Genomic DNA, 25,786 nt, shown 5'->3' on the forward strand with positions numbered 1-25,786 from the left:
AGGATTTTAGCAGAAATTCTAATAATTCTATTTGCTCCCGAGTCAGCTTAAATAACCATTATTTTAAGAAATGAAATCACTCTCCAGATAAAATCAACACCCAAAAACTTACAGAAATGAAAAAGTAAACATAAAATGTTGCTCCACTAATAACATTTTTAATAACAGCTGTTTCCTGGTCTACCGCCCTCCTCGCCCTGCTGGTGTGTCCTCAAATGACTTCAGTGTATTTCTATCATCCATCATAAAACTGGATAAAGTGTTAGTCCTTGGAGATTTCAGTCCACACCCAGCAGCTGAACTGTTATCTCTGACTGAATGTTTTAATTTACAGCAGCATGTGTCAGCCCCCCCCCCCCCCAGCAAAGGTCATACTCTGGACCTGGTCTTCTCACTTGGAAATGTGTGTGTAGAGGATGTCCATCTGAGTGACCACAACTGTGTGTTTTTTGAACTTATTATACCACCTGAACCCCAGCCTGCCTGTACAAAGGAGGATCATTACTGAAACCACAGCTGGAAGATTCTGTGCCTTATTTGGCACTCGTGATCTGACCCACTGCACTGATGCTAATAATAAATAATAATAATAATACATTTTATTTGTATAGCGCTTTTCAAGGTACTCAAAGTCGCTTCACAATACAGCAAATCAAATTAAAAACAACAGCATAAAATCAACAGCAGTAAAAAAAAAAAAACGAAAAAAAAAAAAACTGATGGCTTTATGTGCTATTTTAACTCTGTGGCTCTATTATAGACCGAGTGGCACCACTAAAATCAAGTGTTATTTGGCACCATGAGCTCCATTGTGTCCCCTGCTTCACTGGCCGCCCCTGCACTGTAAGGCTGACAGTGATGATTTTTCGACCTTCTTTGTCGGTAAAATCCCAGCACCTTCCTTGTGCAGTCCAGGTCTTGCCGAACCGCCTTTACATGTTTGGTCCTCCTTTACTCCTGTATGCCTTGAAGACATCTCAACACTGATGGCTCAAACAAAACCCTCCTCCAGTCCTGTAGATGTGTTGCCATCTAAGCTCGCTGTGAGTGTTTTTGACACAGTCGGACCTTGGGTGACCAAAATGTTCAACCTGTCGCTCTCTTCTGGTGTGTTTCCTTCCACCTTCAAGCATGCAGTTGTAGAGCCTAAACTTAAGAAACCTAATTTGGACCAACACAAACTTAAGATCTACAGGCCAATATCTAAACTCCGCTTTTTGTCCAAAATGTTAGAAAAGGTGGTGGCGACACAACTTACATCTTTTTTACAAATGCATGACCTCTACGACACGTTTCAGTCAGGCTTTCGTAAACACCACTCTACAAAGACTGCTCTACTGAAAGTGTCCAGCGACGTCCTGATGTCTGCCGACTCGGGGAGGTGCACAGTGCTGATCCTGGTGGACCTGTCCTCAGCCCTCGACACAGTCGACCACCAGATAAACAGGCTGCAGGACCTGATTGGACTGTCAGGTCCAGAGCTCCAGTGGTTCTCCTCACATCTGGCTGGTAGGAGCTTCAGGGTGTCAGCCAACCTGCAGCGCGGTGTGCCTCAGGGCTCAGCTCTGGGACCCCTCTTGTTCCTGCTGTATGTGCTTCCTCTGCGTCAGATAATCCAGAATTTCAGTGTTGTCTCCTACCACCTATTTGCTGATGACCTACAGCTGTACTGCTCCTTCAAGCCTTCTGACACTCACAAACTGAGCTCCTCAATGAACTACTTGTCACAAACCAAGCAGTGGTTAAGTGATAACAGCATCCAATTAAACGCAGAAAAAACAGAGGCTCTCATCATCGCCCCAGACAGTGCCATCCCAACTATTAAGCGTCACCTTGGCGATCTGAGCCCCTTCACGAAAACCGAACTGAGGAACCTTGGGGTGATCTTTGACAACGCCATGTCACTGGACCACCACTCAAGGCAGCTGGCTAGAAACTGTTTCTTCCAGCTGCACAATATCGCTAAGCTCAGACCCGTGGTATCAAAGAAACAAGCTTGAAATGATCATTCATGCGTTCATATCCTTGCGGCTGGACTACTGCAACAGCCTGTTCACTTACCTCAGCAAGGAAGAGCTGGCTCGTCTTCAGTATGTCAGAACTCAGCTGCGAGGCTGTTGACCAGCACCAACAGGAGTTCCCACATCACACATGTGTGTTAAAATCCCTCCACTGGCTCCCTTTGTATTCCGTGTCCAGTTTAAAATCCTGGTGCTGACCTTCCGAGCCCGAGATGGCCAGGCTCCCTTGTATATCAGAGACTTAATCAAGCTCTACAGCTCGGCCCGAAGCCTGAGGTCATCAGATCAGAACCTGCTGAGAGTCCCCCGGACTCGTTTTAAAACTAGGGGTGACCGCTGGCTCATATCCACCACGCCTCGCCTCTGGAGCGAGCTTCGTCTTGACTTGCGCTCCCTGGATTCAGTGGATGCTTTCAAAAAACATTTAAAAACACATCTGTTTCATAAGTCACTACAGACCCACTGACAGTCTTGTCTTGGCAGTACCATGTACCACGTGCTGTCTATATAATTTCTTATTGCTCTGTTTTTATGTGCAGTCCAGTGTTTTACGATCTTATATCTTATGTGTTACATCCTCTGTTGAATGCTCTTTTATCCTTATGTTTGATCTTTATATTTCTTTACCATTGTGAAGCACTTTGTGACTGCTGATCTACGAAAAGCGCTATAGGCTATAAATAAATTTTACTTACTTACTGTTTAAATCCTAGTAATCTGAATGTTATTCATTTGTACTGAAACACAAAGCAAATTATATTAGATTAAACTAGGATCTTAAAAGCATATTATTCAGTTGTGAGCAGCATTATTCCTCATTAGGATTTTAGCAGAAAATGTAATATTCCTATATGCTCCCGAGGCAGTTGAAATAACTATTATTTTAAGAAATGAAATCACTCTCCAGACAAAATCAACACCCAAAAACTTACAGGAATGAAAAGTTTTATTAGTCAGTAAAGAAATAAAGCAAATATAAAATGTGGCTCCACTAACAACATTATTAATTCCATTTCAGAAGTTCAACTAAGAGCTTGTTAAGAGGTGCTCTATCGTCCAGCTCTGTCCGGAGCACTGCTGAATGATGAGGTGGTAGTACGAGTCCTCTCCCTGAGCCAGCTCAAGGCACCGGTCTGTCTCCCGGTTTCTGATGGCTTGGCCCTGAACGGGTTGAGCAATGAAGAGAGTGAGTGTGCATTTCAAACGTTCATCATCCGGGATCCTGATATATACATTCTCTTACTTGTTTGAAGTCCCAGTGCATGCTCAGTTTGTTCTCCTTCGCCACCCGACAGTCCTGCAGGGTGGGGTTGCTTCCCGACCCGGGATCTACCAGGCAGCGGTTCGTGTTGTACTTGTGAGATTTAATCCCCCCCACATAAATCTCACCGTCCGTGTTGTAGTAGCACAGCTGAGGAAAAGAAAGCGTGATGAGTGCTGCTTGTGGTTTCTGGCCGCTGATCAGAGTTGTAGCGTGGCTCACCTGCGGCTGCATGCGGTGGCACCCGTACAGGACGGGGATGTTTCCTGGAATGGGCCCCTGGTCCACGCAGACGTCCTTCAGTAGGCTGTTACTCAGCTGTAACGTCACAGTTTGATGTTTGCTTCCTCAGTGATTAAACTCATAAGTTGGTGAAGATAAAAGGTTTGGAATGCTGAACTTACCACACCGTAGCCCAAGATATTATCCCACTTTTCCAGAGCGGGATAGACATGGTCCAAGTACCACTGGAAAGGTTTACATTTCAGGCTTTCTCTGAGCTTCTTCCTCTCAGAAATGTCACCTATATCGATTCCGTGGTTCTACACAGCGTATGGAAAATTAAAATGCTTGTGTTAGTGATTTTTTTTTAAAATAAACTATGAAATACACACTTTGCTCAATCCGTAACCAGCACTAATTTCATGACTGAACCACTTTGCACTTTTATTCCTTCTTTAAATTCCCATTGTTGTAATATGACCTCAGATTTATCAACATGTTGGCAGTTTTAATCCTAAGCCTAAAAGCTGCTGTGGTAGGATGTTTCTGTCCGTGGATGGTTGCAAGAATGTGAGGAGAGAATCAAGTACAATGGAAGTTTGAAGAGTGGAGGATAGATATAATTTTCCTTCTCACCTGCTGAAAAAAACCCCCAATAAATTCAATTTTGCTCAACCTTTCAGTTCAAACTGAATTAGGGAGATGCTTTTCTTCTCTTAAACTGCGAAAAATCCCCATTATACTATCACTTTTGGAAAGTGACAATTTCTACAATGCAACATTCACTAAACAAAAAGAAAACGTTCATCTTGAGAGCCATAATAACATTAATGTTTTTGTGCAAAGTCTATTTTCATGCAAAAACCAAACAATTACTGTTCTACTAAAAATTACACAGTCTTGCAAATTTAAATTTAAAGGTGCTGTAGGCAGGATTCAGCATCTCCGCCATCTTGCTTAGGTTTACCAAAGCAAGATGGCGATTTGACCCATCGAAGATGGCCATTTGAAACCCAGCACGGCCAATCCTGTCCTGTTTTCTCTGATATCACACCCTTACGCAAGTTAAGCCCCTCCCACAAGAACGTGTGATGAATGCCCCTCGACCAATCACAGTTAGAGCCTCAGGGGCTCTTCTGATTGGTCAAAGATACCTGGAGCTGTCGAGATTCTTTTTCAGCTCAGAACAGAGACAGATGGAAACGCTGCGCCCTCGCGGTAGTGCAATTATGCTACACTCCTAAAGGATTATCAATGGATACTCTAACATTTAATCCAAAGAAAACACAGAAAAATTAGCATTGACTAGCAAAATCCTGCCTACAGCACCTTTAAAGGTTATTCTGGGATTATTTTACTGCTCCGGCCCATTCAAGATGATACTGGGCCGTTTATGGCGCCTGAACCAAAATGTGTTTGACACACCTGGTTTACATGAAGCTGCACCACACACACACGCACACACAAAGAACCATACCAACCTTCAAAGGAAGGTTCCAGGCAATGTAAACATTTTTATTGTAGTCATCCAGCCATGTTTCCGCCACCCGCAGGGCGTTTCTCCTCATGGCGATGCTGAGGTCCGGCGCATACGGCTTGTGCGCCCTCTCGATGTGGGCGATCTTAGAACAGGTCACGATCTCCACCCTCCCTCCGCACAGCCACACCTGAAAGATGGAGACCGCCACTGTCACGAAAGGAACGTGAGAAACCTGGAACCGCTTAAAGGCGACATTAAGTGACGTGAGAAACTCACACGAATGCCCAGCTCCACATTTTCTCCCCCGTAAACCGTCATTCCACCGTCCAGGCCACCGATCTCCTCGAGAAACAGTCGGTCTGCCGCAAAGATTCCCATCACAGAGGGACTCCTGTGTGCCACAGAGCAACGCTCCTGCTCAGCTCGCACTTATTTTGCAAAGACAATGCAACCTGGAGAGTAGTCGCACGCGTATAGACAGACTGATAGAACGAGCGACAGAATGACCAGCCTGTTAATCATTAATCAGTTTCAGCTTGAACTGGTAACTGACTTTATATATGATTATTCAACGCAGATCTTTTATGCTCTGAAATTCAGTGTTCTGTCAGTTGCTGTTTCTTCTTTTGGGAAAGATCCAGCAACAAAATGTTTGTTTATTTATTTATTTATTTATTTATTTACAGGAAGAAATAAGGACCCGTTTGCTTTCCAGCAAACGAGTCCTTATTTCTTCCTGTAAATAAATAAACGTTTATATATACCAGCTGACGTCTCACATACTTCCCAGGTCTCGATTCGTCGTTCAGCTTTCTCCAGGCAGGGCTAAAGGACTCGTACATGCACCACAATGCCCAGTCGAAGGCGTGAGCGGACGGGCCGTATCTCTCCACGTGGAGGTCGTCGAAATGGACCTTGTCGAACACGGGGGAGACCACCACGGTCCTGTCCGCTTTGATTCTGGCCAGCAAGGGTTCCGCCCTGCAGAGCAGGTGGGAGAGAGCACGCTTTTCGAACCAGCCAGATGTGTCTTCATTGAGCTAATATTTAACAGAGGGACTCACCATCCCACGGTGGCTTCAACATGGGCGTCCAGAATGGCCACGACGTCAGCCGTGGCCGCCTTCCAGCCGGAGATCCGCGACTGGGACAAGCCCATTTGTCTCTCGTGGCGAACTTTCTTTATGAGTCCGGGCCTCTCTTCATTTATTAGGTCTATGTAGTCGTCTAACGGGGTATTCAGGTCGTCTGGAAACATCACCCACAGCCAGATGTGCATATTCAGGATCGCAGAAGGCTGAATAAAGTCTCCTGTCTCATCCTATGTGGCTGTGGCTGTGGCGCTGTGGACTTACTGTAGGTGCTGCAGTCGTCCACCAGAACGATCTCCTTCAGCAGGTGCCCCGGCGTGTGCCGCATGATACTCCGGATCGCCCTCTTGATGACAGAAAGAGCCTCGTTTATGTAGATCAGCACCACGCTGATGCTCGGCAGCTGTTTGGGATATCTCCTCATCCTCACCAGACATCTAAACGCCGTCAGATGGAGTGTGTTTGTGTTGGAAATATTATTTTTTTATTATCATTGCTAAATGCATTCATTGTTAAATGTTGTAGTGAGCATGCACAGGAAACTGAAAGTTGACTAAGCAGGATGAGCGATCTGCCTGCAGTCTGCTAAATGCTGACTGGCATGTCTTATCTATGCTGACCGGGTGAGTCCTGTTGCCACTTATGCATCAGTTGCATTGTTTATATTCAAGCAGGATGTTGAAACCAATGTTGTCCCAACAAACACTTGTAAGCCCCACCCTGTGGTTCTCAAGAAAAGCTGAGAGAAAACTTTGCTCAGACAGAGTTTTTCTTTAAGGAAAATAACCTGACAGTTTGATTAATGTTCTGACAAACTTACAGCAATCCTCTCAGCCTCCAAACCTTCTTCATGTCTCACCTCTTGTCTCTCGTATCCTGCAGCTCTCGGTCGAGAGGTAGCCGGTTACTCAGGAACACGTTGTATCCATAAATCTTGAAAAGGCCCTCGGCCTCCTTCTGCTCCTCTTCTGTAAGGTCGTCGCCCCACTGGGCGAACAGGGGCGAGTCGGGGAAAAGCTTCGGCATCACAATCTTCTGTTTCTCTTCGTCCTTCATGACTGCAGATTTTGTTCATGTTGGAGAATAAAAATAATCAGATTAGTCTAAAAACGTGCCTTTTGAACTTGTGTTTGGAGAAATTCATAGAGGTGAATTAATAAGGAGGGTGGCCAGTAACAATGGACTTTTTCAGCTAAAATATTAAAATTTATGGTTAATTTTTATTTTTTCATTATAGTTGAACACAAATATCTGTGTTTTTGGTCCCTACATTCGTTAAACTGTTATTTGTTTCAACCTTCTGAATTAGAATGAAAAGATTCACAGTTATCTATGGGGAAGGTGCAGACGTTAACAAAGTGTATTGACAGTGGTTGAAAACCAAGACTTTAATCTTCAACAAAGAAAAAGAACTTCTTTTATTCCTCATGTGGGAATCACAAAAGATAAAGTGACTTTGACAACATTGGAATACGGTTCTGATAAAATTTAAATGTTTTAATCGTCAAAAAACAAGAAACTTTGTGTATTTTAAAATATTTGAAAATATTAATCCAAAAGATCGCACTGAAGATTTATCTTGTTTTTTTTTTTACATCACAGCACTACATTTTTATTAAAGATAATAGATTTATTTAATTAAAACGTATTTAGATGATTGTCATGAGTAAACAAAATTACTTGGAAATACCAAACTATTTTATTATCTTTTAATTCTCAGGTGAATTCCTCTTTCATTCGAAGCATCTTTCACCCGTTTGTTCTGCTCACACACAACCTACCTGTATCACAGAGTCATTCAGTTACGCACATTTGAAATTCAAACCTTGATTTACCTGGATGTATTTAAACTGTACCATTAAAATACACTCTCTTTAAAGTAATGTCCCTCCTATTTGTCCATTAAAGGTTCCTAAACTTAACAGGAGAACTTGAACTCACTCAGTTGGTTGAGCTTCTCTTCAATCCGGTCCAGTTTTCTCCACACTTCTTCGGCAGCAGATCTCCTTCCGCTCAGCAGGACCATTATGTAGGTGAGGACATATATTAACAGCAGAAAGAGTCCAATGATTCCAACTATTCGCATCAGCGTCTTCATGTTGTGTGTTTTTGCTAAACAGTGTTCCTTACTGACTTCGGCAGCTGTACAGAGACTCTGCTTCCTGAGCAGCGTTTACAGCCATACAGGACCTCTAATCTGAAAGATAATATTTGTTTTCATTAAACCTTTAAAGAGGCCTTTCGGTTCCTAACTGTTAAATTCTTTCCAAACAACAAAAGAGCTGAAAAAAACAAATGCATCAATACATTATAAATAGAACCCAAATATTTTGTATGATAATAATCCCGGGTAAAGGAGAAAGAATGGAAAGAATCCGTGAAGCGGCTGTGACTGTTTCAAAGTTCAAAGCCTCTAAAGCAAACAAACCCTTCTTTAGATTTGTGAGAGTTTTATTGTTTTACTGGGGTTGATAAGAACCACTGCGTGTGTATCAACGTGAACAAGCATTCCCGTCAGAACAATTCAAACGTAAAGACGGGCAAGTTTATCTGTTGATACATCATCCATTCAATATGCAATCCACACTGCTTCCGCTCGAAGCCGCACACTGCAGCCATGTAGATTTTATTATGTTACACCACTAGAAGCAGGATATCTGCTGATACAAGTCAGGGCAGATTCATATTTTTTTTTTTTTTTTTTTTTTTTTTTTTCATTCATTTCAGGCGATTAACACTGCAAAACAAAACAAAAATTCCAATAGAATAACAAAAACACAGAATGCCTGAAAAAAGGGGAGTAGGAGGAAGAAAACTTATTTAATCCTACCCCCAAGCTCAACAATGGAAACACTATGAGCACATGGTTATGCTACAATACAAAATACAGTAAACAGTAGACAATAACAATTACACAATACCGACAATGGTAATTAACAAAAACCAGCTATTATGACGGACAGAATGGCAGAATGGACAAATAGCAGGAATGATAACGGACTAATAGCAGAATGGACAGATACTGGAATGGACAAATACCAGAATTGAGCAAGGTGAAGGACAGAATACAATTGAAGGTAATGGAACACTAATATAGACGATAAACCAACATGGATAATGGACGACATGTAAGCGACAGTAGGAGAACGTACATTATGGTGAAGAATAACACAATGATCAGTAACTGTAAATGACCAGGTGAATTACAAGATGCTGTACCTATATTTAGACCAGATCTGGTGTTTATAATACAGTTTAAATCGATTAATACTTTGGCATTGCTTGTGCTGTAAGTCCAAACTGTTCCAGAGTTTCACTCCACACACAGACACACAAAAACTTTTACGAGTAGTTCGAATTCTGGGTAATGTGAAATTAGCATAACCTCTCAAATCATGTGTTTGCTCTCGAATTATAAAGAAGCGTTGAAGATTGGATGGTAATAATTTATTGAAAGCTTTAAAGAGAATGATTGATGTGTTATATTTTACGAGATCATTGAATTTAAACAACTTTGACTGCGTAAACAAATTATGTGTGTGTTCTAAAAAACCCACCTTGTGAATGATCCGTTATATATATTATATATTCATACTTATCTGTAATTCTGACCTCAACAAATGAACGTGGCAGTAGAATTTTTTTGTTTTTTTTTTTCCTCTCCAGCTTTTGGTGAGCTTGTACAAACTAGCCTCTGCTTCCTCTCCCTAGTTGACCTCTGGTCTGGGCGCCTGCTGCCGGAGCCCATCAGCTTCAGCATGCTGCAGCCAGAGATGCTCATACCTTGATTGTAAGAAGCAGTTAAACCCTTGAGATGGATGGACTTAAAGAAAATGTCAGTATTGGTTGGTTAGCTGTCAACAGCTAACCAACAGACATACATAATCAACAGACATGCGTAAAGAAGAGTCTTTTCTGTTCTTACTGACAAATGGATGATTAAGTCGTTGATGTTAATGTATGTAGACGAGGTTCTCCTGGCTTAGAGAGTCTGGCTGTGTTGCACCACATGCAGGGATCTTCAGACGTCTTACAACATGGATCTTTTCTGGGAGTCGTCAGAGAAACTGGCTCGCCCAGACAGCTGGGATCAGCTCCAGCCACAAACTAAAACAGGACAGAAAATGCCACTGGGAATTTTATTTGTTTGGAATTTTTAAAAATCGGCTATGACAAAGGTAACAGTGTGAGTGTTCAAGAATTTGAATGAAATTTGTGAACTGTGAGAAATTATGGCTTTAATTGCAATGTATTTATTTGACCAGCAGGGGCGCACTGTAGTTTGTATTGATGAGCCGGTTCAAGTGATCAGGTTTACCACACAAATGTAGAATTTGTCTACATTTAGACAAGATAATTTCTAGAATTTCACTGATCACAGTATTGACCAGCCCACTTTATTTTTATGTTCCAGCTACATGTGGCCAAAGGTTTTAGGCCCTTCAAGATGTAAGTAGTTTAATAAAAATCCACTGCTGTCTGGAAGTCGTAAAGCACCTGGTGAACTGAGGCATATTGTCCAAATTGTACTAGCTTTATTCAGATTTCATGTTAATGATATATTAATACTTTGTTGCAATAAAACAGACATTTAGATTTCTGGTTATGTAGAGATTATATTATTATTTACAGGTCCGGTCCACTTTGAGATCAAACTGCTCTGAATGTGGCCCAAATATCACGAACTGCAGCAGCGTGTCACGTCTCAGTGCTGCTGAACTCATTTACTGTAGTAAAACAAACAAACAAACAAACCAACACTTGACACAAAGGCATCATCTTAGGACAATTCTTTATTTATGTACAGAATAGGGTGAAAGACAAAGCGGTTTTCTCATCCAGCACTTCAGTAGTTGACGGTTTTGGCCGGCTTGGTCTCGTCCAGCTCCGCCTCCAGGTAACGGAAGCGGCGGTGGCGACGCAGGATCTCGATTGCTTTTTGTTCCACGGTCGATGGAGTGATGCCCAGATCCTCCAGACCGGGAAGTCCCGGGTATTTCATGTCCGTTGTGTGAAACTGGAAGACAGGAGCAGTGCAGAATACCTCTCATCAAACGTGGAAACAAGAGAAACAGCGGGTCGATGAGTTTGAATGGATTTTTTTTTACCCTGTCCACTTTATCGGGGGTCGTCCAAGGCTCGAACGGGTTCATTGCAAAAAACTGGGCAGCCAGACTGAAAGAGAAGTGCAGGCGGTGTTAAACAGCGTCTGCACTGAAGAGACTCTTGTTCCTGACCGATAGCGTTTTCATTAAAACAACAGTTGATAAGCGATGTTTGCTTTAATTATGTGTGGTCATCACATGATCGGCAGAAGCTCCGACAGACGCCGGCGCTGAGCAAACAAGGTGTGAACTCTTACTGGTAGAAGGGGCGAGGCAGCGGGTATGGCACGAACTGTCTGTGCGCCACGGCGTAGATGTACTCCACCAGGTCATGGAGGAGGTAGCGGTTGGGACTAGGCCAAGAAAAAAGGAAAAAGAAAACATCTTCACTTTGAAAGAAATGTAAATTTTGCTTTCTAGCAGTGGTTTGAGTAGAACCTGTACAACCAAACCATTCAATCCGCTCTGTATCTTTACAGTTTTCACGATCTGTTCAACTCATTGACAGAAGAGGTGAAAGACAGTGTTTCTGTCGAGGTGAGCGCCTACCCGACGAGAGCAAACGTCTTCCCGTTAGCGTCCGGGTCTTTGACGGCGTTGATGATGGCTTTGGCCACATCGACCACCTGAGGGAGTCAAAAACCACAGAGAGAGCAGTTAGTGGCGTGCTGCTGAATAAAGTAATGATAGTAGAGAAATGGTTTACTTTCCAAGAGTTCTTATGAGTGAAGAATTCAGAATCATCCACATCCTTCAGTCAGATTTGACAAAATTCAGCTAAAATTTGAGAAAAAAAATCTTCTCTTATATATACTTCTCTGAACCATAAAACCACACGACAACACTGAACACAGGCTAAGAGCTAGGGATGCACATTTTATATATTTTTTATGACCGTTAACCGACGCCCTTTAACCGGTTAATAACCATTAACTGATAAGATTTAAAGCCCGTCCATGCTTCACATGTCTGCGTGGGTGTGCGTTGCGCATTGGTCTGCGTGGACCGATCTGTGGACGTCCGCGCAGCAGCCAGAATTTGTGACCGCGTTGCGCGCAGGTCGCGCCGGTATACGCATCGCCAGAGCGCCACAGAAAACAAAATATGACAGTAAAAGTGACGGCATCTCGTGGATGGAGACAGCAGGCTGTCTGGAGGGAGGAGAAGGTCTGCCGAGGGAATCGCTCCGGCGCCGCCCCGCGATTCAGAAAAAAGAAAAAAAAAGGCTAAATAAACTTTAATATTAAATGATAACGCACTGACAATACATGTGCTTAATTTTCTCTAAATAATCTGTAATAAAGGAGCAGAGAAACAGTCTGTAGTGCCAGAAAAGCTTCTGGAGGATGTGTGGAACAGTGCGCCTGAACGCGCACAGCGTGCGCATCGGCGGAGCGCCGAGGTTCCAAAGCGACGCGAAGCATGGACGACTTTTAAACGCCCTGTTGAGTGGTTACATGCTGCCGCTCCGACATTCCGACGCACCATCATTTAGACTTATCACCATTCTGAAATACCGCTATTCCGACACGCAGACGTCCCACCATTCCGACACGGAAATGTGCGCTCCGAGTGAGTGACTGACTCGGCGCTGTCCGGTGCTTAACTGCGGATTTACAATGACAGCAAATTCTCATCGAAAATGTAAAAAAGCTACAAGATTTAGATATAATTAACAGCACTGTAAGCTTCAATCATCTCCTATTGTTTTTTAAATTATGTCGAGAGTGAGTCCGCTGGTGATTTTTTGTGTGTGTTCTGATTAATTTCCTAAATAAAGTTTTAGCTTCTGAAATCCGATTTTTAAACAGTTCTGATGGAGCTTAATATTTATCTGGATGATGCGGCTTCACACCGAACCATTTCACTGTAAATCTGGACGACCCGCGGCGTCTGGAGATAAAAAAAAATAATATTCAATGTAATGCCGGCTTTGTGCCACATGCGTCAATGTGCTCAAAGACACACACCCTCCCCGACTGTACAACATGAAGGCACCTGGAATTAATCAGTGACTTAAGGTGTCATCTGCAGCGCCATCATTGATATCTGTAATATAATGCCAGCGTGCATGAAGACGCACGGGCTCTGTGGAGAGCTCCGCTCCAGCTGGAGCTTAAAAAAAAAAATTAACCGAGAGTCTTAACCGGTCAAAGTTCCTGTTATCGGTTAGCGGTTAAACGGTTAACCATGTGCATCCCTACTAAGAGCCACACAGTCCAGCTGCTTATGGTGACGGGAAGAAAAAGAGACGTACTGGTTGATATTATCATTCGACACGAAGTGAAGGAGCAGCTCTGTTGTTAAAAACACTCACATAAACAGGCTGCTTCACTGAGTCCTTCCCCAGGGAAATGAGTGGGATGGCGTTTCCAAACCAGCGCATGTCTGGAGACAGAATGAAATTGATGAACATTTTAACATATTAAATATGATTTTAAAAAGACAACAATTAAAAAAAAAAAAAAAAACCTACTTGCGTAGTAGTTGAAGAATCTGTCCTCCCGGCCGAAGACCTCGGAGGGCTTCATGATGATGGCTTCAGGAAACTCGTCCCTCACTGCAGTCTCTCCCACAGCCTGAGACAAAGCGGCAGACATGGATCTATAGTCAGCCTGTATTTATGTACATAGGAGGAGGATGAGTGTCGCAGAAAAAGCCCTCCACCTTGTTCCTGAGGTATTTGGATGGGCTGCGTATGTCCGCGTTGAGATGCGACATGTGGACGAATTTCGTGATGCCGGCCTCTCTGGCTGCCTTGGCGATCTGCTGAGGGATGCTCACAAAGACGTCCTCGAAGCGATAGTTCCTTCACAAAACAGAGGAAACATATATCAAAGTCAGTTTGACATCCTGTTTTAGCTTCTTGTTGGTGACAGAATGTGTTTCCTGCTCCGAACAGGCGTACCTCGTCTCCCACTCTCGTCCCACCAGGTTGATGACGACGTTGGAGTGCTCCAGAGCCCGTTTGATGGAGTCTTTGTTTCTTGCATCCCACTCCTAAGACAGAATTAAAAACACACGTAAGAAAAACGTCAATTCCATCTAATTATTACCAGCATTTTAAAATATTTCACTGTTTTAGAAATGTTACATGATTGGATGAACGTGTAAAAATGTGTCTTACCATGAAGATGATTTGTCCAAGATCACCCATGGGTCGGAAGTACATCAAGTCATACTGATCACAGCGGTGAGGGATTACAATCTGTGAGCCAATTCGACCTGTACATCATCAGAAAATACACACAGACAATCAGACATCAGTAGCTGCTCTTTAAATTAGCGGTCAGGATAGCGGTCGATGCGGCGTGTATCATCATCAGGCTGCGCACCTCTGGCTGATGTCACTCCGGTGAGTGTTTTCCGTGTGGGTGAAGCTTGCCGAAGCTTGCGAGCGACTGAAGTGCTTGCTGTCTCTCTCTTGCTATTACTGTTAATTCACGAAGCCATCAAAAAATTGGGGTTATTTACGCCCCCGGGGTTACTTTCGCCCCCGATTGACCAGTGATCTCTCGTGAATTACATCTCTTCTCCGCCGTTAGCACCACCGGCGTGCTAACTAGCTTAGCGTGCTAACTAGCTTGGTTCGCCAGGACCGCTATGGCATCCTCCCCTCTGTCTTCTTTTCTTTCCTGCTCAGTGTGCCGTATGTTGAGTCAGAACCCTGCCTCCCTTGACGATAGGGGTATTTGCGTAAAGTGCAGTGTATTGACAGCGCTGGAGGCCAGGGTAACCGAGTTAGAGGAGCGGCTGATGTGAGGGGCAGGGCAGCGCTAGCTGCAGCGCTAGCTACAGCGAGGTAGCGGCAGGGCTCGCAGCCCGCTCCCGCAGTGAGAGGAATGTTAGCAAGCCTAGCCCCGCAGCGTGTCCCGAGCAGCCGGGGCAAGACCAGGACCGGTTTGTGACAGTCCGGAGGAAGGCTAGTGCTAAGCACCGCCACGTAGCACTCCAAGAACCGCTTCACGTCTGCAATAGGTTCTCTCCCCTCAGCGACGACACACCGGCTGAACTGGACACGCTGGTGATTGGCAGCTCTATAGTTAGAGACGTGAAGCTGCCAGTGGTGAAGGTTAGGTGTTACCCGGGGGCCAGAGTGGGGGACATCGAGGGGAACCTTAGGCTTTTAAAACAGGAAGGTAGGAGATTCCGTCGAGTCGTGATTCACGCAGGCGGCAATGATGCCCGGGGGAGACAATCAGAGGTGCTCAAATTACAAGTAGCCTCGGTGTGTGAATTGGCTAAGTTGATGTCTGATGCTGTAATATTCTCTGGTCCCCTGCCCAATTTGGTCAATGATGAAATGTATAGCCGACTTTCATCATTCAATCGCTGGTTGTCTAGATGGAGTGAAGAAAATGGAGTTATTTTTCTAAACAACTGGTGCACCTTCTGGGGAAAGCCTGGGCTCATCCGCAGGGACGGCATCCACCCAACTTTGGATGGTGCAGCCCTTTTAGCTCGCAATATGGCTGATCGGCTTAGTACGCTAAATTGACAAATCAGCTATGAGCCCCGGGCGCAGAGCAGTCGTGTAGAACGCTCCTCTGTTGATCTTGTTGATCCCATCACTAATTCTGCTCCTGGATTTTTACAAGTCAAGCATGGAGGTTTACCTATGCAAACAGACTGTGTCTTTCCATAGTGCTCAAAGCATTAGAAAAAAGTCAATGGGTAAAAAGCTTAACACCTGTACGAGACAGAATAACTCTTCCAGTAGGAAATACATACAATGTGGTCTACTAAACAATAGAGCAATCTCCACTAAATCTCTGTTAGTTAATGACCTTATCGGTGACAATAACATTGATCTCCTTGCTCTAACAGAAACTTGGCTTCAGCAAGATGATTATGTGAGGCTCAATGAATGTACCCCTCCAACCTATGTTAATTTCCAAACAGCTAGATCAACAGGTCGAGGTGGAGGTGTGGCAGTGATATCGCACTCCAGTCTTCTTCTTAAACCCAAAACTAATGTTAAATTCAACTCTTTTGAAAGCTTAATACTAACGCTTACTTGTCCAAATTGGAAGAATCAAAAAGCTGTGCTATTAATTATTGTGTATCGACCTCCTGGTCCTTACTCTGACTTTTTAACTGAGTTCTCAGAGTTTTTAAGCAATATAGTATTGACTCCTAACAAGATCCTTATAATAGGTGACTTTAATATCCATGTGGATGATTCTGGTGACAGTTTGAGTAATGCGTTTATTGCAGTATTAGATAGTATCGGTTTCACTCAAAATGTTGATGAATCCACTCATAGTCACAAGCACACCCTGGATCTAGTTTTAACATATGGGATAGAGGTTAGTGACCTAAATGTTCTCCCTCAGAACCCCATACTCTGACCATTTTTTAATTACTTTTCAGGTTTTGATTGAAGACTACTCTGCTCAAAAAGATAAAATTCAGTTGATACGGACATTATCTGAAAAATCTGTGGCTCGGTACAAAGAATTGATCCAGCCTGCATTTGCTGCATTACCTTGTGAACTCACAGAAATGAGCTTATTGACTAGTGGTGATAATAGTGATCAGTTTGTTGACAGTGCTATGCACTCACTAAAATCTGCCCTTCACGTAGTGGCTCCGTTGCAGCTGAAAACCAATCGACCCAGGCGCGTTGCTCCATGGTTTAATTCTGAAACCCGTGTTCTCAAACAAAAAACTCGGCAATTAGAAAGACTGTGGCGTAAATCTAAATCGGAACAATCTCTGAAGGCTTGGAAATGTAGCTTGCTAAGCTATAAACAAACTCTTTTTAAAGCCAAGACATTATATTACTCTTGTTTAATAGAAATAAACAAAAATAACCCTCGGTTTCTGTTCAACACTGTAGCCAGACTGACAAACAGTCATACTGTAGTGGAACCAATAATCCCAGAATCTTCAAACTGCCATGACTTTCTTAAATTCTTTAATGATAAAATTATAACCATCAGAGGTAAAATCAATGAAGCACTTTCCTCAGATCAAGCTCAGGGAAACCAGCCACTGCCTCCACCTGAAATACCTGAAATACTAGATAGTTTCTCACCAGTAAATGGGGCTGAGATTACTTCGATTGTAATGTCTTCTAAAACTTCGACCTGTCTCCTAGATCCAATTCCAACTAAGCTTTTCAAAGATATTCTTCCAGTTATTTTAAATACGATCTTAACTATAATAAACACGTCTCTAGAAATTGGCTATGTGCCACAGTCATTTAAATTCGCAGTAATCAAACCACTGCTGAAAAAACCTAATCTTGATCCTGATATTCTAGCCAACTACAGACCAATATCAAATCTGCCTTTTATTTCAAAAGTCCTGGAAAAACTCGTGGTTAAACAGCTTTACCGCCACCTACAGGACAATAGTTTATTTGAGAAATTTCAGTCAGGATATAGAGCTTATCACAGCACTGAGACTGCGTTAGTTAAAGTCACTAATGACTTGCTATTGGCGGCTGACGCAGGTCTAGTCTCAATCCTGGTTCTCTTAGACCTCAGTGCAGCTTTTGATACAATCGACCACAATATTCTCCTGCAGAGGTTAGAATGTGAGGTTGGCATCAGAGGAAAAGCCCTCTGCTGGTTCAAATCCTATTTATCTAATAGGTACCAATTTGTTCACGTTAACCAACAGTCCTCACCATGCTCCCAGGTCAGTTATGGGGTTCCTCAAGGGTCCATGCTCGGGCCAATTTTATTTCTGTTATATATGCTTCCTTTAGGGAACATAATTAGAAACCACGATATCAATTTTCATTGTTATGCAGATGACACACAACTGTATTTATCTATGAAACCTGATCAAACTAATCAAATAGACAGACTCAGTGACTGTATCAGAGAAATTAAAACCTGGATGACTACGAACTATCTCCGTCTTAATCCTGGCAAAACAGAGGTCATTATACTAGGCCCCCATAAACTGAAAGAGTGTCTATCTGAACAGATTATCACCTTAGATAATGTCAGTGTATCTTCCTCCTCTACTGTGAGGAACCTCGGGGTCTTATTTGATCAGGATATCTCCTTTAAAGCACACATCAACCTGGCTTGTAAAACAGCATATTTCCACTTGCGCAACATAGCTAAAATAAGAAACATTCTACCTAGAAGCGATGCAGAAAAACTCATTCATGCATATGTTTCTACTAGACTGGACTACTGCAACTCCCTTCTTGCAGCCTGCCCAAAAAGTGCGTTAAAAAACTTTCAGTTGGTTCAAAATTCGGCCGCCAGATTATTAACCGGAACCAGAAGACGTGAACACATTACTCCCGTTCTAAAATCTCTTCACTGGCTTCCTGTCGAGTTTAGAGTTGGATTTAAAATCCTTCTCCTCACTTACAAAATCCTAAATGGGATGGCTCCGACCTATCTCCAAGATGCTTTAACGCCTTATCAACCAATCAGAGCACTCCGCTCTCAAAATGCAGTGTTACTGGTGACTCCTAGGGTCTCTAAATGGACATTAGGTGGAAGAGCCTTTAGCTATCAGGCACCGTTTTTATGGAACCAGCTTCCAAGTGGTGTCAAAGAGGCAGACACAGTCTCCACATTTAAGGTTAGGCTCAAGACGTTTCTCTTCGATGCAGCCTATGATCAGGTCAGCTAGGGATTCTAAACTAAACTTAACTTAACTTTACTAAACTTTACTAAACTAAACTATACTAACTAAATACTAGTCTAAATACTAAACTATTCACAAAGCTGCCCTAGGAGCTAGAATGCTGTGGGAAATACGGTGCACTGAGTCCTATCCTCTAATGTCTGAATGTTATTCCCTTTAGTCCGTTCATTGCTTTTCACCTGTTGTCCCCCCCTTCGAGTGGGAGTCTTCTCCAGTTTCAGTTGCTGACTCCACTGTCACGAGGGCCTACGAACAAGCTCCGGCCGGACTGGGAGGACACTCCTGTCGGTCCTGCCCGCGGACTGGCTTCAGTTCTACCTCTGGGATCCGTAGTTCTTGTGCTGGACCGTCCAACGGACTGTACTCAACATAGTCCTAGGCTTTACTTCTTATTGTCTCATGCTAGCTGTTGCCAAAGCTGTCCGTCCCTGGGAGAGGGATCCCTCCATACTGTGGTTCTCCCCAAGATTTCTTCTTTTCCCACTGGGTTTTTGGAGTTTTTTCTTGCCGGATGTGAGGGTCTAAGGCAGTGGTTGCTTCGTTTTGTCTCGTTACTGTGAATTTGACACATTAATATTATGCTTATTCACTGTTTTTATTTTTACCAATCAATGTAACATCTTGAAGCCCTCTGAGGCAACTGTTGTTGTGATACTGGGCTATACAAAAATAAATTGATTGAAATTGATTGAAATTTACAAGCTTATCCATAGAGTTATGGATAATATAGAGATAATTTATTGCTTTTTTTTTTTTACTAAACAAGAGAAATAAAAAATACTGCAGTAATTTGTGATGAAAAAGAACTATGATCACATCAAAAAAATTTATTTCAAAAACTAATTCATCTGCAGATTCAAAAATAAGTGATGTGAACTTGACAACTAATAATTTCTCGCTTGTTTAGAAAATTATGAAATCTGATTCATTTTGGTATTTCAAAAGACTAAAAATGTGTTTTCAAATATAAAAACATGAAAAACCACAACACAAGAATGTCCATGAGTACAATGTCACACAGTTCCAACTTCAGACACATTGTGGAGGTTGCAAAGAGAGGAGACGGACGAGGGGGTAGAGTCGAGCGGAGTTTGTTATCAGCACATGCGAGTGACAGATGTCAGTCCAGGAAGCACTTAGCTGGATTAATGATCAGTCCGTGCTTGGTAAGCCTCTCGAAGATCTGTTGCCAGTGTAACAGGTGCTCCTCGGCCGAGACGCTGGCCCCCAGGATCCCATCCAGGTACACAAACAGGAACATCAGCTCTCTTAACACAGAGTCCATCAGCCGCTGGAAAGTTTGCGCCACACCTTTCAGTCCAAACTTCATCTGCAGAAACTCAAATAGCCCAAAAGAAGGGATCAGCTCAGTCTTGGCCACGTGCTGGGGGTGGACCAGGATGTAGCCTCTGACTAAGTCCACCTCGAAAAACATAACTTTCCCTGCCAGGTGCTGATCGTGCTTGGTGATGTTATTCAGGTGCTGAAAATCAAAACGCAGCCTCCAGCTGCCATCCGATTTCAGGACCATGTGCAGGGGTGAGGCCCACGGGCTGCCAGGGCGCCGCACAATTCCCAGTCGCTCCATAGCGGCAAACTCCTCCCTGGCGATCCCAAGCTTAGCCACATCCTGCCGGCGAGGGTGCGCTAAAACCAGCGGCCCAGGAGATATACTGTTCTACCCTGTGATTAACGAGGGAAGCTGAGAAGGTGGGGACTGTGAGATCTGGAAACTCAGCCAGGAGCCGCTGGTACACATCCCCAGTGGACAGACTTCACGAGGAAAAGCTATCCCCCCTTCCCCAAGGTGCATGGATATGAGGAGAAGGAGAGTGCGTCCACCAAGCGGTAGTTTATAATGCCCACCGATAATCCATGTGTGCACAGGAAATCAGCCCGGAGAATCGGCACGGCCACATCAGCCATCACAAAATCCCAGCCGAACTGCCGACCATCAAAACACACGGTCACAAACCTGGTGCCAAACGTACAGATTGGGGTCTTGTTTATTGCATCCAGCTGCGAGCTGTGCTCACCACTGGCTCTGTCTGTGCTGGAAGCCGGCAGAACGCTCCGCTGTGCACCAGTGTCCACGAGGAAAAGCCTCCCAGACACAGTGTCTTTAAAAAAACAGCAGCTTGTAAGTATCCTCAGCGCTCACAGTTGCTACCAAGCGCTGAGGCAGCTGATTCCCTGCACCGGGAACGAGCACGGCGGCGTGCAGCCCTTCGCCTGGGATCCGAACCGCTAATGGAAAAAGCACAGTGGCCGTCATCTGTCCGCTGCTCCTTCGCTGCAGCGATTTTAGCTGGTGCGTCCTCCGCTGGCTGGTTTTGCGGCTCTGGCTTCCACGCCGCATGGACTCCGAGCGGGCGTGATGCGAGCAGCATCCTGTTGGCCTCCTCCGCCAGACCCCGGTAGTCTGTTAATAAGGCAGGTGGTTGTCGAATCCAGAGCTGCCACCACGTCTCGTCCGCCGTTATACCTCTCAGCTGGAACTGTGCCTCGATGTGCTGGAACCACGGCTCCGGATCGTGCTGCCAGAAGTCCGGCAGCTTGATCGCAGAGGCATATACAGCGAAACCGCCTTGCGCTTCCGCGCCGTCGCTTGACTCCACAGACATGTCCAAATTCAGGGTCACCAACGTGGAGGTTGCAAAGAGAGGAGACGGATGAGGGAGTAGAGTGCAGTGGAGTTTATGATCCGCACATGTGAGTGACAGCTGTCAATCCAGGAAGCCACCCTTTATAGATAACTTCCGCCTTTTTGACCCCCACTGACAGTGCACCACACCTCCCCACATCACCAAACCCCAATCCTTCTAATTGAGGAATTTTCCTTCCCAGCAGACACCACAACATAAGCATTTATTTGTGTGTGTGACACAACTTCTATGACTTCAGTCCTAAAGGCAGGTATAAAGAAAATGGATGGATTCAGTCAATACACAGCGATGCCACTATCTTTTGTTTTTATACTCACCCAGCCTGTTGACCACATATCGACCCAGGAAACCGGTGGCGCCGAACACTGTGGCCGCGATCCCGCTGGATGAGGAGCGACCTCCTTTCCCTTTGGGGATGACCGCATGGTGCAGCTTCCTCTGCTGGACTGTGGTGACCGAGGCAGCCGACAACACAGCAGGGAAGCAAGTGCCTGACAGAAGGAGAGGGACACACACTTCAGTCTGCATCAAAGGGCTGGACCCAGTACAATAGACCAGGCAGAATATAAAATACTGCATTTTGAACATGAAAATACAGCATGGAAACTTCATAAGAGGCCGTCTGGAAACCAAAACACACATTACAGTACATACCGAGGTCAGTTATCAGAGGTGTCAGTGTGACAGGAAAGCTCTAAATTCCAAAAGGTTCATCACTTTAATGTTCTCTGTTAAATAACTGCTTGGTACTTAAAGACAAAGGTTTGTGAAAAAAAGTTAACAAGAGTTGCACCCTAAAACATGGTTCTTTTGTTTTTACAATTGTGTTTGTCTCTTATAACTCCAATATAAAAATATATATATATATATATGTTCTGAATTAAACACAAAGATGAACCAACAGCCCTCTGTATTTGAACTATGACAATACCACTGGTGTTGTGGAGTACTGAAATGCTTATCCATTTTTTATATACATGGATAATGTAATTTTTCATAACACCATAAGGATTAAAGCCAAATGATATTATTACAACCATGTATTACGTGGAATATTACAATGGTGGATTTTAGGATGCGATTTTGAGGGGTGCACGGAACTACTGGATAAATTAGTACCCAGAAAAGACAAATTAGGTGATTTTGTGGTGTCACAACCTGCACGCGTGAATTGTATACAGAGTAAATAACCTGCAGTAACCTTGCAGGCTCAGCTACACTGCAAAGGTGAATATTGTAGCTGTCATAACACAACATAGCGTGTTCCTCTGACATTTATAAGAGACTAGTTTAAAGTCATTGGTTTCTGAACTTGCCGTATTTTCCGGATCACGACTGTGCCAGAAAAATAAACTCACTAAGAGTAATTTTCATGAAAAAAAAACTGTTGTAGATAATTATTTAACATCTGCATAGATTTATTTTAAATGTTTATATTCTCCCAAAGCTAATCGAAGCCCTTGCTAGCAGGTTATTAGCCTAGCCTGTTAGCAAGGTCACTCAATCCGAGTGTAGAATCTACATGGGAGCCCGTGATGGGACGACACGCGCACGAAGATATGCTCGTTAACATGTAATACGTGTTGTTATACATATATTCTTTATCCTGAAGTCTCACTACTTACTTGAAATCTTTGGAAGGACACTGGCAGGACGGCTAACCAATGCTACGGTCGCCATCTTTCCGACTACGGCAAGCCGTGTGGGCCAAAACAGTCTGACGCTAAACGTCATCCTGCACGTGACAGGCGCAAAATATCACTGTTTGATGGAAACTTCACATTTATTCCTCTGTTGTTCAGTCACAAGCCTTTACAGTATAAAAATCAATGTTAATCGATGGAAAATGCATTGTTTATCATATTGTATTCCATTTATTTCTACACTTCTTTTACATGTGTGAATGTTTTGGAAAGGTAAGCGTAACAGTTTAATGAAAACTAGAAAATTTGGATAGAAATAAGGGATCAAGGGAATTAGTTGTAAATTAGGAGTCAGACTTTCCTTCATTCAACTTGGTAACAATCCGGATTGCTATCGGGTATCCTGGTGGTTTTAAGCCTCTCCAGTAAAAGAGAAACATTACTTGAAAATCATCAGTATGTTACAGTTGAGTTTGGGAAACTCTGCTGGACTTGAATCTCTACATGTTTGATGAGGTTGGCTGTGAAGATGGAATTGTTGACCGATTTGTTGCATTGTAATGAGTCTGAGACCTTTGAATATGGGGGATGGTTGAACACCGACTGTGGCCAGCTGCAGTGAGACACAAACAACCCGACAGGCTGCCAAACTGTCTGCAGAACAAGCTTAGACAGATTAAAAAATGCATGACACTTGGTTTAAAGCAAAAATGATGTTCACTGATGAATTTATTGAAAATATGAATTAGTGGATTGAGACCAGTGAAAATCATTGCACTGAAGTTCACGGTACTGGTGCTTGTAAAAAAGGTCTTGGATGATACTGACCCAGGTCAATTTGGCATGAACTCCCTAGATTGACAAAGAAAAGAGGAAACTGGTGTCTGTAAGAAATACAGCTAAAGGAAACAACAAACAATAGATGTGAAATCAAACCAGCTGGTAAAAGAAGAATCCTTTTTCATATGATCAAGGGTGTTTGGAAACATCACAAGTTGTGCTGATACAATTACTTGGGTGAATCGAACAGTAAGCAACAGACAAATCAACAACAAACATAGTATGTGGAGATTTTGTCACTACAAACCACATAAAATAACAGCTGCCATTGTGCGCCAATAGCGCTCCCTGTCTCTGCCAGCCATAAGAAATTCCTGTTTGATTGATGGCGATCTTCTCCAAAGATTTACAAGCTTGTACGCTGTACCTACCTAGATGTTGGAATGCAATGGAAGAGCTTCATGACAGATTTGTTTAATAAACAATGGGACTGGAAAGGAAACGCGAAATATCAAGAGAAAAAAAAAACAGTCTTTGAAACTATTTTATTTCATCATAAAATACATAAAAATTGCTTTTCTATTCAGCTACAGTCCACCATCTTGGGATTTATGTTTGCTTAAACATCTGAAAGGGACAAGTCTGTCTTTAGTTGGATCTCTGTTGGCTTCAAAAAACATAAATTAGTTATAAAAAGCAAATCAATTTTTTTACATCTTGTTACAGTTGATAAAACTAATTAAGGTTAAATTCATGTTGGGGGGAAATATTTCTAATCCAACTGGACACAGATAATAAAGTGCAAAAATTCTAATACTGCAAGGCACAAACTATCAATAATAGGATTGTCTTTTGTTTCTAATATAAAAAATATTAAGAATAACACAAACATACAAAACATTTTGATACAGTAACACAACAAGTAAAACCTTGTCTAAAACCTCAACAAATATCTGAAATATTTCTTTTTAAAATATGTCCTGTGGTACACATGTATAAGAAATTACAGCAGAAATACAATATATACAATAAAATCTATTACAAATACACATCTCATGGTTGTTGAGTTAAACTGTAAAACAAAATTGAACACAGCCTCAAATATATTTCACAATAAATAAGTGAAATAATAATCAGTATGTACCAATCTCAATCTACAAATATAAAGTATATGATAATTAATTCTTTGTTAATGTAATTACTAAAGAAAAAAAAAGATTTGGCTCAGCCTTTATTGCACACTTTCCTTCAAATCTTTTAATTTTATGAATGAAAAAACAGGCTAAAGAGTCTACAAGGTAAGAATAAGAAGCTTGAGAATATTTTATAGTTTTTCTATCATGCACTTTTTCAGAAAAGTTAAGTTGCTTTATTTTCTTTTATTGATTTCTGATCATGGGACAGGACAGGAAGTAAAGGTTTGTCTCAATTTTAAGCATTTCCAAGAACTAGGTTGAATAATTAATAGGGGACAATAATGGCAAAATGTTCATTTTCAACTGAAAATGAGGGTTTTACTGTAGAAGACAGTTTGTGTCTTTATCAGGACACAGTTTATCTCAATGTTATTTTTTTTAAATTACAATTGGTTGATTGACTTCACTGTCTTTAAACCTGAAAGTTTCACCAAACAACATAATACACTACGACTGTATACTCCAAACAATAAATAGAAGATGTCCATCTTTGTTAGTGACCAGTGGATCCGCTGTACATCCGTGTGGAGTTCATGGTGTTTGAGAACTTCGAACTTTTTAACCGATCAGTAAAAGACATTTATCTGAGCTGCTTTATCAACTCACAACTTCTCTCAATCATTATTTTGTAACATCATGTAGCAGTATGGCAGTGTTGGTTGCAAACGAGAGTGTATTTCATTTTTCTGCATGCACAG

General features: G+C 42.7%; 2 protein-coding genes across 2 annotated transcripts; both read right to left on the reverse strand.

Moving 5' to 3' along the window:
* Nucleotides 1-3,047: 3,047 nt before the first annotated feature.
* Nucleotides 3,048-8,173, reverse strand: LOC115392355 (probable polypeptide N-acetylgalactosaminyltransferase 8). Its single transcript, XM_030096949.1, has 11 exons — nucleotides 8,017-8,173; nucleotides 6,935-7,133; nucleotides 6,340-6,512; nucleotides 6,049-6,232; nucleotides 5,768-5,965; nucleotides 5,261-5,375; nucleotides 4,986-5,171; nucleotides 3,687-3,824; nucleotides 3,505-3,600; nucleotides 3,265-3,432; nucleotides 3,048-3,182 (listed from the first exon to the last, which is right to left on the reverse strand). Exons 1-11 carry the CDS (start codon nucleotides 8,171-8,173, stop codon nucleotides 3,048-3,050), a joined length of 1,749 nt encoding a protein of 582 aa, XP_029952809.1.
* A 2,676-nt stretch (nucleotides 8,174-10,849) lies between these two features.
* On the reverse strand, nucleotides 10,850-23,156 carry LOC115392408 (NADH dehydrogenase [ubiquinone] 1 alpha subcomplex subunit 9, mitochondrial-like). Its single transcript, XM_030097002.1, has 11 exons — nucleotides 23,095-23,156; nucleotides 21,787-21,960; nucleotides 14,308-14,405; nucleotides 14,089-14,180; nucleotides 13,848-13,989; nucleotides 13,657-13,759; nucleotides 13,498-13,568; nucleotides 11,730-11,806; nucleotides 11,438-11,533; nucleotides 11,184-11,250; nucleotides 10,850-11,092 (listed from the first exon to the last, which is right to left on the reverse strand). The coding sequence occupies exons 1-11, from the start codon at nucleotides 23,147-23,149 to the stop codon at nucleotides 10,922-10,924; spliced, it is 1,146 nt and encodes a 381-aa protein (XP_029952862.1). The 5' UTR covers nucleotides 23,150-23,156; the 3' UTR covers nucleotides 10,850-10,921.
* Nucleotides 23,157-25,786: the final 2,630 nt, after the last annotated feature.

The sequence above is a fragment of the Salarias fasciatus genome, chromosome 7 (genome assembly GCF_902148845.1).
Source record: "Salarias fasciatus chromosome 7, fSalaFa1.1, whole genome shotgun sequence".
NCBI lineage: Eukaryota > Metazoa > Chordata > Actinopteri > Blenniiformes > Blenniidae > Salarias > Salarias fasciatus.